This window comes from Pipistrellus kuhlii, unplaced genomic scaffold (assembly GCF_014108245.1).
Source record: "Pipistrellus kuhlii isolate mPipKuh1 unplaced genomic scaffold, mPipKuh1.p scaffold_m20_p_7, whole genome shotgun sequence".
Classification (NCBI taxonomy): Eukaryota; Metazoa; Chordata; class Mammalia; order Chiroptera; family Vespertilionidae; genus Pipistrellus; species Pipistrellus kuhlii.
In genome coordinates, this window is record NW_023425573.1 from 2,575,891 (window position 1) to 2,590,672 (window position 14,782).

The 14,782-nt window shown below is 40.5% G+C and overlaps 1 protein-coding gene across 1 annotated transcript in view; it reads right to left on the minus strand.

Moving 5' to 3' along the window:
- Positions 1-927: 927 nt before the first annotated feature.
- Positions 928-14,782, minus strand: part of VWC2L (von Willebrand factor C domain containing 2 like) — a 141,935-nt gene continuing 128,080 nt past the window's right edge. Inside the window, exon 4 of the mRNA XM_036422103.2 lies at positions 928-1,091. Within this exon, the coding sequence (XP_036277996.1) occupies positions 943-1,091 (149 nt within the window). The 3' untranslated portion in view covers positions 928-942. The remainder of the gene's footprint in view (positions 1,092-14,782) is intronic.

A 14,782-nucleotide genomic window follows, 5' to 3' on the forward strand; every position in this document is an offset into this window, starting at 1 on the left:
TTGTATGACTGGCTGCCAGCCCAACCTGTTCTCCAAGGCCAGTAGTGCTCAGAAGGGTTCAGATTCACAGTGAGCGACTCACCCTGGTTCTGTGGTTAGAGTGCCAGCTGACGGCGGGGTGGAGTGTGTCTCCTTAGCAAAGCTGAACTCAAGGTCAGCATCATGGGACAGTTTGGGGATGGACGCTACAACTTGGGATACCTGTCTCCTTTGGGGTCTTTAGTCACATTCGTGGTGTACTTCAGTGTCAGTGTGTGATTTGGCAGTTTCAAGGTGTGGCAGGTGAATGTGTGGCTTGTCAGAATGAAATGGGGAGCCCCCAGACTAGGCACCGGGGGCCAGGTCCCTGCCTTGCCCAACGGAGGGTCCTTCTGCATACCCCTTCTCTGTTCTCGGCTTACAGGGCATGAGGGACTGGTTGGATGCTTTTGGTTTTCCTGGTCGGGCAGGGTCCTTGCTCCTGACATTTCTTTACCACGGCTTGACGCAGCTGGGTGGACAAATCTGGCCCCTTAGACTCTCAATGGGAAGAAGGAATGCCACAGGAGAAAAAATGCCATGTAGGATGGACAGGGGCGTGAGCATGGATGAACTCGGCAGACGGTGTGCCCGCAGGATAGAAGTGCCCCCGGAGAAGCAGCCTGTTTCTGTGAGGCTGTTTGTTTTTGTCCCAGAAATCCAGTGGTCAAGTCACCGTCCAGCGCGGGTGGTTACAAAAGCGGTTCCATAGTCGTGTCCTATATATATCTGATAGAGCGAGAGAGACATGTCCTCTTAGGAAAACAGCTACTGCTATCCACCCCAGGAGGTTTGCTGGTGACCCTGTGGCAGCTGGCGGGAGTCCGTGTGAACGGTTCGTTGTGTGGGAAATGTGTGCAGAGGGGAGACCACCGCATCCGCCCCCCGCAGGTGGGCATTGCCGGGCATCGCCGGGCTCGGGCGCTACACGATCTGCTTGCCTTGGCACTCGCGTTTGGAGCACTGCGCCGGCTTCCACCAGTCCCCGTTGTGGCAGTGACAGATGTTACACTCGTCCACTTTCACTTCGATGCCAGCCGGGATGATGGTGGTTCCTGCAAAGCAGTTTGGGCCTGGAACACACACACACATGGATTAGTTGATGGGATCTGAGAGGCACTCTCTCTTCCCTCCCTACCCCACTGAGCTGGGAAGTCCAACCCTCTAAAACAGGTCAGACTATGCTTAACAGTCTCTCATTAAAGAATTTCCTAGCCACCTCTTTCCAACAAAAACTCTCCACCGCTCCCATCGTTTGCACACAGCTAGCGTGCCCTGCGTACAGCATGCATTCCCCCGCAAGCTGGCTTGGCTCAGTGACTAGAGGGTCAGCTTGTGGGCTGAAGGGCATATGCCCAGGTTGCAGGCTCCATCCCCAGGATGGGGCATACAGGAGGCAGCCAATCATTGTTGATTTTTCTATCTCTCTCTCCCTCTCCCTTCCTCTCTGAAATCAATAAAAATATTAAAAAATAAAATGAAAGCCCTAACTGGTTTGGCTTTGTGGGTAGAACATTGGCCTGCATAGAACGGGTACCAGGTTCAGTACCCGTCAAGAACATGCACCTTGGTTGCGGGCACATCCCCAGTAGGGGGTTTGCAGGAGGCAGTTAATCGATGTTTCTCTCTCATTCGATGTTTCTAACTATCTCTCTCCCTTCCTCTATATATATTTTTTAAAAAATCAATTATATATATAATGTCTAGAGGTAAAAAAATAGTGTCTGTTACTGAGAAGATGCAGTTTTCCAAATAAAGGGTCTGTGAGTTAAACTCTATTTGCTTTATGCATTGAGGTGCAAAGGCTGCTAACATGTTCTCTAAACTCAAGTGGGCATCCAGGAAGGTCAGCATCAGAAGGTGGTACCCCAGGCATGCTCCCTGGCTTCGCCTGGTGGGTATGAATCAATGAACTCACTCCACCCCAGGGTCAGCACCTCCCCAAGCCCAGTTCCTGGAATCCCCAGCTTGTTTCTGGATAATAATGAATAATTCATGACCAGATGATTTATTCATGTCCCAAACAAGCTTTGTTAGAAGTTCATTTGATTTTTATAAATGGAGTTCCTTTAATCTGTCGGCTGTCTTTTTTTTTTTTTTTTTTTTTTTAATTTAAAGAATGACCCAAATGGTTGGCTTTTGAAAGTCAACCAGAATTTTAGTTTACTTTTTCAGATCAGGACACTCTTCACTGAAAATGTCACCTGCTCATCATAGATGGATGTTTTTAAAATTCACCAATCTCAGGTTTTCACTTCTTGTCTCTTTCTCATTTCTGTCTTATCCTTTATTTGTTTTATTTCTTTTTCCCCTTCTAATCCTCGCAATGAACAAATGCCAGTGTTCAGTGTTGGTGATGTTATTTATCAGATTCAAATGGAATAAGAATTGCTTCCCAGGGTGCAGCGGATTCGAGTGGGGTGGTGCAAATTGCTGTTTCTTTGAAATAATTTGATCTAAGTCTCCAAAGTACATATTGGAATAAAGAAGGAGCCCAGAGTTGTGCCTACTAGTGATTTATTCATCTAGCGTTCCTGGCCCCTTGCCATAACCACTACACAGTAGCCTGGCCACATACATCAATACCCATGCCTACTCTCACTCTCTTACCACTTGATAAGCATTTATGAGACTCTATTTACTATCAAATAAATAAAACAGGGGCGACTTGTAGTTCACTTCATAACTAGGATCTTGCTTTTATAAAATCGGTAACTATTAATGTGTTATGGCTTTCATCACCCATTGTTTTAGAACTCCCAGACCTCAATTGTGCACGCACTGTGGTGGCACATGTGACGTACGCCTTTCCTTCCCTCTGCGGGACAAACACGTAGGTCATGTGCCTGGACATGGAGAACTAGTAAAGGTAGGAGGGACCTACTAGGTCAAGGTTGATGATTACACAGCTGGTGAACTGTCTACTTTTACCTGGGAGGGCATTTCTTAAGCTCTTGGCCATCCTAAATGCTGGTTGTTTAACGATCACTATGCTAATGTTACAAGTCTTGGGATTAAACATTGCTTGATACAATCACCTATCTATGGGACTACGCCTCCCTGAGAAACTCCCACAAGAAGTCATGACGTGTTCTGTGACCAGAACTGAGGGAGTCTTCAGAGAACTTGGCAACCAAAATGTCTCCTGTTCTCCTGTGGCTGTGTGGACAGACCCATCTCTGCCCGGCCAGTTCTAGCTTACAACTGGCAGGAGCAACACTAGCTTCAGTATACTTTTCACTTTTCCAGATAAAGAATGAAAAAAAAAAAATTCTCAACAGTGGCTTCAAAGCAAAACAGCCCCTGAAATAAGCAGAATATTATTCAGTAAATGTTCTTCCAGCTTCTTGAGAGGATTTGGAAATTTGTCTAAAGAATCTTAGAATCTTAACTGTGTGTGAGTGTGTGAGAGAGAGAGAGAGAGTGTGTGTGTGTGTGTGTGTGTGTGTGTGTGTGTGTAGAGGAATGTTGCTATCTCACAAGGGTAGGTTCATCTCGATGGCACAATAAGAGAAAAAGACAGGTGGGACTCTCCATAAAAAGAGATCTCTGACTAGTCATCATGCATCTGTTGAGTTACTTTACTAGGGTTCTGGTTTTTGTATCTTCCTCTTTCTGCCTATATTGGTGTCATGCCATGATTAGTAGGTATTCTATCAGCCTTGATACATCATTTCTGGAATTATTTAGAATTTGCTGCAATCTCAGCCCAGGAAATATTAATCTATATTGATTGACAGAATGCAAAGAAATATTTCTTGCACTTTTCTAGGACTGACCAGTCAAAGGCATGGCTGTGAATAACATGGAGACTTCTCTGTGGTCTACTTGGTGATCAGATGTATTTCACAGAACCAAAAAATCCCATTTGATATCATTAGTGATTTTATTAGCAGTCTTCTGAAAATTTCAGGTGTAACTAAAGCAAAGCTGGTGTTTGCTGTTAATAAGTTGATCTGCTGAAAAGTAATTTAGATAATTGTCAAACAGAATAGTTGGCACAATTTAGAAATGGTTTTGGTCTGTCCTTCTTAATAGTAGTGACAATTAATGTTAATTTTCCTTGAGCATTTGAATGTTCTACATGAGCTCCTTATATAGGAAATCTATCCTTCTGTCTATTCTTTTTCTTTTATTTGGGAGCTGATTCCTTCTGTCTTGGTTTATGTGAAGGAAGAGATGCTTAGAAGAGTGAACTCAATAAGAAAGCAACGTATTTTAATGCAGAATGCTTGGAGAGACTCCAGAAGGGAGCAGTGAAAATGATTAAACTGAAGGCTGGCAAATAGGACCTCTGAGGAAAGGTTAAAGGGATTGGAATTATTTAATCTAGAAAGAGAAGACAGAGAAATAACTCAATAACTCGCAGCGAATGAAGGCATATTAGGTGACAAATGGTGGCCAACTGTTCTTTCTTCCTTCTGATGCTGAGCATATGAGGAAACAGAGACACATCAATTATCAGAGAATTGTAAACACACACAAATTGCTCAGAGAACTGAGAATTGAACATGGCAGTTGCCAACAGTGTGGGGAGATCTTATCTCTTAGAGACCCCTACGAACATAGGACTTCTCATCTGCCAGGTAGGATTTAAATCATTAGCTCCTTGAAAACAGGAACTGAATAGCTACCCTTTCTTATGGTCCAGGCCTAATACTATGTCCAGCAAATATTAAAAACTTAGTATATGTTTGTTTAACTGAATAACACATGATGAACAAACTAGCTCTATATTGGAAGCAAAATTATTTTCATAACTTATGGATCAGGCTTTATACATGCACATACACATATACACATTATCTATCTATCTATCTATCTATCTATCTATCTATCTATTTATCTATCATCTATCTATTAATATAGGGTGTCCCAAAAATGTATATGCACACTTTGAATAATTATAAAGGCAGTGTTTATTAAACTACATTTCATTTTCAAAATTGAACCATCAGCTATTAAAGTGTATATACATTTTTGGGGGATACCTTGTACACTGAGTGGCCAGATTATTATGATCTTTGAACACATAATAATAATAATCTGGCCACTCAATGTATATCCTATATAATAAAAGGCTGATATGCAAATTTTCCCCTTGACCAGGAATTTGACCAGCAGGCAGGCCTGCTAACCATTCATGTCCCCTCCCACTGGCCAGGCTGGCTGGACCCCACCCATGCACTGGGCCTCTAATATCTACACTAATAAAATAGAAATATGCAAACTAATCATACCTTCATGATGCCCATCAGCTAATCAGAAGTGAGTATGCAAATCAACCCATCAAATATGTGGGCTGATTTGCATATACAGGGTCTGAACAGCTGGGGGTGGGACGCTTGCATTCTCGCCATGGCAACAATACAGGCATGCCGCACTATCCCAGCTGCTCTGGGCCTCTGGGCAGTGTGGGAAGGCTCCAGCCAGAGCTAAGGCAGTGCTGGCAGCCAGGGGAAGGAAAGCCCATTCTTGCATAAATCTTTGTGCATCGGGCCTCTAATATTTTATATATATATGTATATATATATATATACACACATATATATATACATATATATATATATTATATACACACACATACATATACACACACACACACACACACACACACACACACACACACATATATACTGAGTGGCCAGATTATTATGGGTTCAGAGATCATAATAATCTGACCACTCAGTATATATCTGGCCTTGCCCTAGTAATATAACTATAAAAATATTAATTAATTAATGGGAACAGAGAGCAATCATCACTTGAGCACTTCATGACAGGAGTTTGTCTTATTTAATCTTTCCAATAAACCATATAAGGTGTGCATTCTCATCCTCAGAACTCTGAGACTCTGAGATAGAAAATGACTTGTGTGAAATCACGTACCTAGTAAGTGACATCAATGGAATATGAATTCAAATCTCTTTGACTTATAGGACACCATGGAGCGCATTGCTGGATTCTTTACCCATTTCCTGAGTTTCTATTCAGAACCTGGAAGTCCAGCTGGTTCTAGTATTGAGGATGCATCTGAGGTAAGGAATTTGATGGCTAGGAAGATGGGGGACACTTTTCTGTTGAACTTTATCAGATTTTAGATTTGGATTTTTGTTTCCAGAAAATGTAATTTATCTAACAATGCAAATGTAGCTCTCGTGAGAAGATGCCTGCAGTATGGGACATGGGCTTTCCTTTGGGTAGCGGTTCCCACTGGTGCTGACAGTAGACCAACAGGGAAGCAAAATGAAAGGAACGGTTACTCAGGAGACCTGGTTCAAGTTGTGCTTCTATAACCAATCATCTCTGTGACTTTAGACCAGCACTCTGTAACTGACTACAAATGGAGGGCCATACGGTTTAGCATCACAAAGGATTCGCATTTTTGAAAAATCAAGACCATAGGAAATGCAACTTAAATTTTTACTGGGACTTGGATCAAGGAGGGAAGAAGGAAAAAGCAGCATACATGAAAAAATAATTTTCAGGAAGCACATAAATTATTTCCCTATTATCCTGTACTTCTTGGAGCACTTATTTTTTCCATACCTATAAAGTTAAAACTGGTTTGCAAACATTTTTTTTTCAACAATAAAAAAATCATTCAAAATAATCTTATAAGGAAGACCAATCTATTAAATATATAAACCCAGAATTTATCTGGCAAGATAGCTGAAGGAGCCCGAAGCACTGTCTTATCAGCATTACTTTTTCCTATCTTCCCACCTCAACCTCACAAATTCAGCCTGTGAGGCATCTACACAGAATATCTAGTAATCAGAGAAAACACATTTGGAATAATCTTCTCTAGTGTCAATAACCTAAGAAACTGGGAGAAAATAGAAGAGATACTGTAATATTTGTGGTTATCAGAACTGAGCACATCCATTCATTCACTAAAATGTCTATTTTTGGATAGTCCTAAAACCTCCCTCATAAAAGGATCCATGAAATTATATGGCAAAGGCAGTCTATAGCTTCTTTGATCATCCTATAGACCCATACTTGCTTCTGATGTGAAACATCTCATCCGTTGCAAGAAGAAACAAATGTAGAGTGTGAAATCAATGCTCTAAGCAAAAGGATCAGAGAGATGTGGGAAGCTGGAACAGAGAGCCTGATCTGAGCTATAGGTAAATGGAAAAATTGTGTGTGTGTGTGTGTGTGTGTGTGTGTGCGTGTAGCTGGCAGGAAGGGGGACTATGACCCTATGAGGAAGTTGAAAGGCCAATGGGGTTAGAATGGTGAGTGCAATAAGAAGTGGCTGGGAAAACAAGTTCTAGAGGCTTGGAAAATAGTGTATGCTGGAGCTGGTAGCTCAAACTTGTCTTGAAGAGACTATTTTTTAAATATTCAGGAATCTTGTAACCTTTTTGACATTATTTTGATAACTTGAAACTGGCCATGGTAGAAGTACATATGCTACCCAAATCAGTGAGTGCTACAAAGGATTTTAACCACCCCTTCCCCTGACCCAAGAGCTAGTTTGTTAAACATTTTATCACTAGATTAGGGCTCAAGATCTGGGCCTCGTTGGCTATGGTAACATTTTTTATCTTTATTCCAAAAGCCATGGTAAGCACTTGAAGTATTTTAAGTAGGTAGGTGTGTGTGTGTGTGTGTGTGTGATAATAAAATAAAGGCATTGATTCCATAATATGATCAGTCTATATAGCATCTAAGGTCAGACTAGATATGACTTGTTTTGATGGATACAATTCCTTTGAGATTGCAGCCATAGAGAAGAGCCTTCACTGGCCCGAGACCTGAATAGTTGTAAAAACCCATTACTTTCTTATTTGCTTTAAGTTAAGTATTAAAAGCATCTGCTAAGGTGCTGGGGTAATATTAAATTAGTGTCATCAATTAACACATTGGCTTGAATTAATTGACCAGATTATGCCTTATAGAATGTAAGATTCTAGGGGAAACAAGGCCCAAGAAATGTATAATTTGATCTGAGTGAATGAGAAGGGCTAGAGGGGAGGAGGTATAATTTGTAGAAGAAAAACTTTTCTGGAGTCCCTTAAGGATTTTGTGCAGTTTGATAGCAATTCTCCTGGGCAGTTTGGAGAAGAGGAGGATTCTACCATCAAGCAACAATACCAATCCTGTACAAGAGGCATAATTTAGAGGAAATTCCATCTAGAGGTTATCCAGAATAGCCAAAAGCACTTATCTCTGGGAATAATACAACCCAGAGCAAGGGCCAAAGTAATGCCATAGATGTGATCAAGTAAAAACATATGGTGAGTGCTTGCAGCTTGCTCCATCATTTTCACCAACCCAGGATCTTGGATGCTGCTGCTAGAACCATGGGCCTCTCTTACCAGCCTTGCTAGCATGAAGACTATGTGGTCCTATTGTGCTTGAAGTGACTAGTTTTAAATTTAAAGTCTGCAACAGGTAATAAGCCTGGGGCCAGAGTCCAGTGAAACCCCTGCACCCCAGCTGCCAAGGAGACTGGAGTATGAATAGGTAGCATTTGCAGCTTCGCTAGGAAGAGACGGGCTTTCTTTCTATGTAGATAATTCCCCAATTATAGGAAGGGGGGAATTCATTTCTAATACTGAGAGGGATCAGGAGAGGGGTCCATGTGGCCAACTTTATCAGCTTCAATTTTTTTCTTTTTCTGGGGCTGACTACCAGTGTGCTTGTCTTGAATATTTATTCATTCTGAACAAGAATGCTCTAAGCATGAGTGATACAGCTATTAATAAGACAGACTTTCTGCCTTTAGGGAGTTGACATTCTAGTTGGGTGAATCAGACAAAAATCAATTAAATAGGGCTATTTCAAGTCATTTTGTGTTATGAAGAAAATAAGCAAGGCAATGTAGTAGAATGCCTAGGCCTAGAGTGGAAAATTTCTTCATAGTTTACACTATATATATATATATATATATATATATATATATATATATATATATATATATTGTGTATATATATAAATTTCTCATTCACCATCATGCAATAAGGTGTTTTCCATGGATCCTTTTGCACACGTGGGGAAAGTAATGCTGGGAGAGATTAAGAGAGCTGATGAAGGGCAGAGAACTAAACAGCAGGAAAGCTTACATTTCAACCCTCCTGTTCTGACCCCTGGCTGACCACTCCTTGTGGAGACTCTTTCTGTGTTTGTGTTGTTATTTACCCCAAAAGCCAGTCATGATTATACACCTTTTGGTTCCTGACACCCCAGCTTTCTTTTGCAGGAAGCTCAGCTGACAACACTGAGTTCAGTGAAAATACTTTTTGGAGTACTTTTAAAGAAATTCCATGCATGGCCATTTTTCCTCCTCACAAGAGCTACTATTTTCTCTGTTTTTATAGGTGAGTCAATGAGACATAGAAATGCCAAGTGACTTTCTCAAAGTCACACTGCTCGGAAGTGATTAAGCTAGCTGACACATAGCCACTTTTCTAGAAGTCAGTTTTTCTGTGAGAGCTACTTTTCATTTCCTCTGAATTGTCATAGCACCTGGGATAGTGTGGGATGGGTTAGAAAGGAAAGCCTAGAATATTGAGAGAGAAAGAGAGAGAGAGAGAGAGAGAGAGAGAGAGAGAGAGAGAGAGAGAGAGAGAGAGAGAGAGAGAAGGCAAAGAGGTGAATAGACAAATAGTGAATGGAAAGGGGTAGGTCTGGCTATAAAACTCCCATGTGGGGCAGAGAAGTGGGCCCCTCCAGCAGCTTTCGTCAAGCTCTCCTCCATAACTGCAAAGCAGAATTGCTCCCTGGAAGCAGATATGGCTGAAAGCACAGCATGAGTCTAGTGATCATCTCGGCAGGCAGGCCGACTGGCACTGAGATCTCTCCATAGGAGATGCCCTGTCCTTGTTGCTTGATGACCCAAATCCTCTTTCCTGCCAAGCCTCCCCCTTCCCAGAACCTAGGAAAGATGGGCATGTCACGGCCAATTTACACATACTTTCAACTTTTGAAATGGTATGGCATCCCTGAAAATCCTCCTTCAGACAACAACTTCATATGCTTCATAGTATCTGTTTGGGTATCCCAATTTCTGGCCTTGATCTGAAATTTTATTATTGATGCTTGGTGTCTTTTAGAAATTGGTTGTAAATGATCTTTCTGGGCATCAATGAGGCAGATTCCTATTGTGCAAGACCACAGACATCCCATGTTTGCCTGGCAGCGCACCTACATCATTGTTTCAGCAAATAGTAGGCTTGGAGGCCTCAGTCTGGGGCAGAACCGGATCAGATTATGTCCTTCCTTTTAACGGATTTTAATTCTCTGCTTCATGAAGTCTGATAGATGTTATTATGCTATGGAAATGCAAATTGGCTTTCTGATCAGGTGCACCGATTTCTTACTATTTTATAATCTTGGAGAAAACGTTTCTAAAAAACCCAGCAATTAGAACGGATTGCAGTTAAAATGGAGCTAAGTGGCTGAAACCTTCCCGGGAACAGGGGAACAGGTTTCATTGGCCTCATTAGGCCTGGCCAGAGGGCAGTGACACGGGTTTGATCGCTGACGGAGCTCCCTGAGTGGAGAACGGAGAGCCTCTCTCTTCCTGTTTTGAGTTACTCAACCCATTTCATTCCACACGAGAACAAAAGCATCCTCCGATGAAAGTAGCCAGACTCAGGGAGGCTTGTTTTCTCCGAGGCTGCCCTCAAGGTTCCTGTTAATCATTTTATTTGAAAACTCAATACTGCTGAACTCCCACACAGATTTTAGGTGTGAGGGCTCCAGAGAGTTTCCTGGCCCTTAAGTATGTAAGATTTATAGCTCAGCACTCCAATTAAGTAATGCAAGGGTTGGAGCAGGGAGAGGAAGGACGCGGTCAGGCTGTACAATAGAGGGAAAGGTTGGCTGTTCTTTTTCTAATTCCAGGCAGAACAGCAGGCTGTGAGAGCCTGGCGTGGTTCCCGCTGGGAGCTAGCTGGCCCTCTGCATCAGCCTCCCTTTCAGAAGGCTGTGTGTGTGGTCAGCGTAGGTCTTGGTTTGCCTTTGCACAGAACTCTTGCTTAGTGTTTGCTGTGAGTGAGGAGATAGTCTCAGCCAAATTTTCAAGCTGAAACAAGACAACCTCTCTTGCTAGAGCTTTCTGTGGTTTTCCAGTTTTGTTCATATTTCTTCTTAGCCATCTTAAAGGTTGGAGAACTGGTATGACCATACCCATTTTATAGCGGAAGGCACTGAGGTTCAGAGAGAAGAGCTGCGGTGGTTTTTTACCTAATTATCGAGTCACTGAATTGATTTACTTGTAGGTGAGGAGACTAGGACTCTGACTTCCACATTACAATCCTGATTCTGCCATTTACTGGAGGGATGATCACAGGGTCCCCAGTCACAAAGTGGGGATAATATTGAAATAACAAGAGTGCCTACCTTATGGGAGTTTTGAAGGAGTAAATGAATTAGCAAATGGAAAACAATGAGAACAGTGCCTGTCACATACCAACACTCCACAACTGTTAGCTGTTGCTGCCTGGCCAGCATAGCTCAGTGGTTGAGCATCGACCTATGAAACAGGCAGTCACAGTTTGATTCCCAGTCAGGGCTCATCCCCAAGGGGGGTGTGCAGGATTCTCTCTCATCATTGGTGTTTCTCTTCCTCTTCCTTCCTTTTCTAAAATCAATAAAAAAATATTTTTAAAAACTGTGAGTTGCTATTTATCATTCTGATTATAGTTATTACCTAAGTTACAAGCTGCTACTTTCGGTATATTATAGAGTACTGGTCCTTGGGTTTCTTGTCCAATTTTTATTTTGTTAATTTTAAAACACTAGTGAAGAAATTAATCTTGTTGATGTATATATATATATATATATATATATATATATATATATATATATTTTTTTTTTTTTTTTTTTTTTTTTTTTTTTGCAAAGTGAGTAAGCATAAAACAGTAAAATAATTTCTATGTGGATTTTTCTGTGCATAAAGACAGCATCATTGGGGAGGGTTGAAGGGAGATGCATTGATCTTAACCTGTTGACTGTGTAAGGATCCATTAAGAAAATGATTTAATTCTTGGACTACTAATGATAATGCTTTAGTTTGTTGGAAAGAAAGGACTCAGATATGCTGAGAGAATGTCTAAGTTAGAACCTAACAGAAAGATTGCAAGTTGAATAAGAGAGTAGATAATATATATATCTCTATATATCAAAACATCTATCTATCTAAAGGTTTTTTTGTAGCATTTTTTTAGTGCTTGAAAATCCAGCATAAAGTATGAATGCCTGCCAATAACAGAAATATTGAATAAATTATGGTGCCCCATCGCATGGACTACTGTAGCCATTAAAAAAGAATGAATTGCAACCTCCAGCTGACTTGAAGGGATTTTTGTGAGTTATTATTGAATAATAAAGGAATTATACAGAGAAGTATAGGCATAATATGATCCTATTCTTATAAAGCAAACATAGACCAACTTCCGCATGTGTGCTTGTGTAGGATTACGTGAGGATGAAGAAAAAATAAAGAAGCACAAATACTGTATTTTAGTGTGCATTATCTTGCTGGAAGAAAAAGGCTTTTGATGGGAGGATTTGAATAGAACAAAATGGCAAGAGAAAAACAGTGCATTGTGACATTTCATATTTGGTTCTATGCATAAAATAGAGACAGTTCTGATACTGGCATGTGTTTCAAAATCAATGTGTGTACTTAATGATGTAATAGTTTTGTTTTTGTCCTTAAAATGTGCTATTAAATTGATAATGCTTCTGACAGTCAGGCGTATTTAAAAAAGAGAAAATGTAGTGACTGTCAGACAGAGGCAGACCGCACAGAGCCATCAATTCTCCAGTGTCCTTGGCGCTAAAGGTCTAGGGCTGGGCTGGCCCTTGCAGCAGCCACTAACCATATGTGACTGTGGAGCACTGAAATGTGATTAGATCAAAAGGAGGGTGCTGTGAATGTGAAAAAACATCCAATCTCAAAGGCTTAGTAGGCCCTGAGCATAAACAAAGCATGCAAAACTGCTCATTGTAATTTTTTATATATCAATTACTGTTGGACAAACATATTTTGGATACTTTGGGTGAAATAACACATATTCTTAAAATTAATTCCATATCTTGTTTTGTCTGGATGGCTCAGTTGGTTGGAGCTTCATTCCATGCACTGAAAGGTTGTGAGTTCCATTCCCAGTGAGGGCACATACCTAAATAGTGGGTTCCGTCCCTGGCTGGGTATGTAGGAGAGGCAACTGATTGATGTTTCTCTCTCACATTGGTGTTCTCTCTCTGCCCCTTCCTCTCTCTCTAATAATAATAATAATAATCATCATTATCATCATCATCATCATCATCATCAAACATATCCTCGGGTGAGGAATAAAAATTTTAATTACATCTCTCTTTTTTTTTTACTTTTTTAATGGGGCTAATTTAGAAAATTTTATTTTAGAAAATATCATGACTCACATGGTACTTTTATCAGATAGTACTGGCCTAGAGGAATTACGAAAGAATAAAGAAGCATTCGGAATGACCAAGAGGAGACTAAGTTTTACATAATTTGGTAGGAAGGAATGCTAAGTGTTGTTGAACAGGGCATATCTTTAGGGTAGGGATTCTCAGAGTGTAGGCCTTTGATCTCATTATCAGCATCACTAGGAACATCTCTGATATGCAAATTCTTCATCCCCTTCAGACATCTACTGAATTAGAAGTGCCAGGTAGGGGCCCTGCAATCTGTCTTTTAGCATACTTTCCAGGTTATTATGATGCCGGCTAAGATGTGAGAATCCTTACTTTTGGATAAGGCAACTTGGATAAAAACAAAAAACAAAAAACAAAAAAACCTATCATTGGGAACTAGGAAATTTTCCTAGTAACACAATGAATTTAAGCATGCTACCAGAACAAGGCTTTTAGCAACACGTCATTCCTGAGGAGAAATTCTGAGCTAGTAAATGGTGGTTAAATGGTTCAATTACTTACAAGTTTCAGTATTGACCTCTGAGCTGCCATTATTGTCTTTCTTTGATAAGTGTGATTTTTACCCACATGACTTTGAGAATTCAGGTGTCATGTGTGACACAGCATTTGGGGCCATTTTGGATGCTTTACTGATCTCACTTTCCCCAACCAAGTTGCTTGAAAGAAAATAGTCTTCAGTTATAGATATTTTGGATAGAATCAGGTTGGAAAAGATTGCACGACTCAGTTTTATTTACCTTTCACATGAAAAATAAAATGTGTTAAGCAACAAACTTTCTACTTCTCACAAATAATTTAGTATCATCTTTGAAAAAACTATTTACTTCACTGATGAGAAAGAATTACCAACCTATTTAATCACCTTAAAATAGTATGCTTGATTGAACACACTAGAATAAAATGGACATCCTCCCTGGGTGGGGGGAGGGACATGGGACATGGGATATCCTTGTCAATAAAGTAGGCATCATCCCCATCACCCTTCTCACACAAATAATACATTTCATCATAGAAATGAAACAGAAAATTTTCATTTTTTATTCTTTCTATTCAAAGACACAAAACGATTTGCAACTAGAAAAGAAGATGATGGGAAGATTATCTTATTAATGGAACATATGACCAAAGCTACCTACTGAGGGGCAAGAGTAAGTTTACAGTTGTTTGTGTGAAAAAGAATATCATACTTAATAAATAATAAAACAAGAATAGACTCTGTGTTTCATGTATTTACAACTGTAAATATCTTTTTAGGCCCCTCTATGATATTAGACATGCCATAGGTAAATTAGATAGCACAGTGGCATTTACTTTAATGGCATCTAACAAAGCCTGTAGG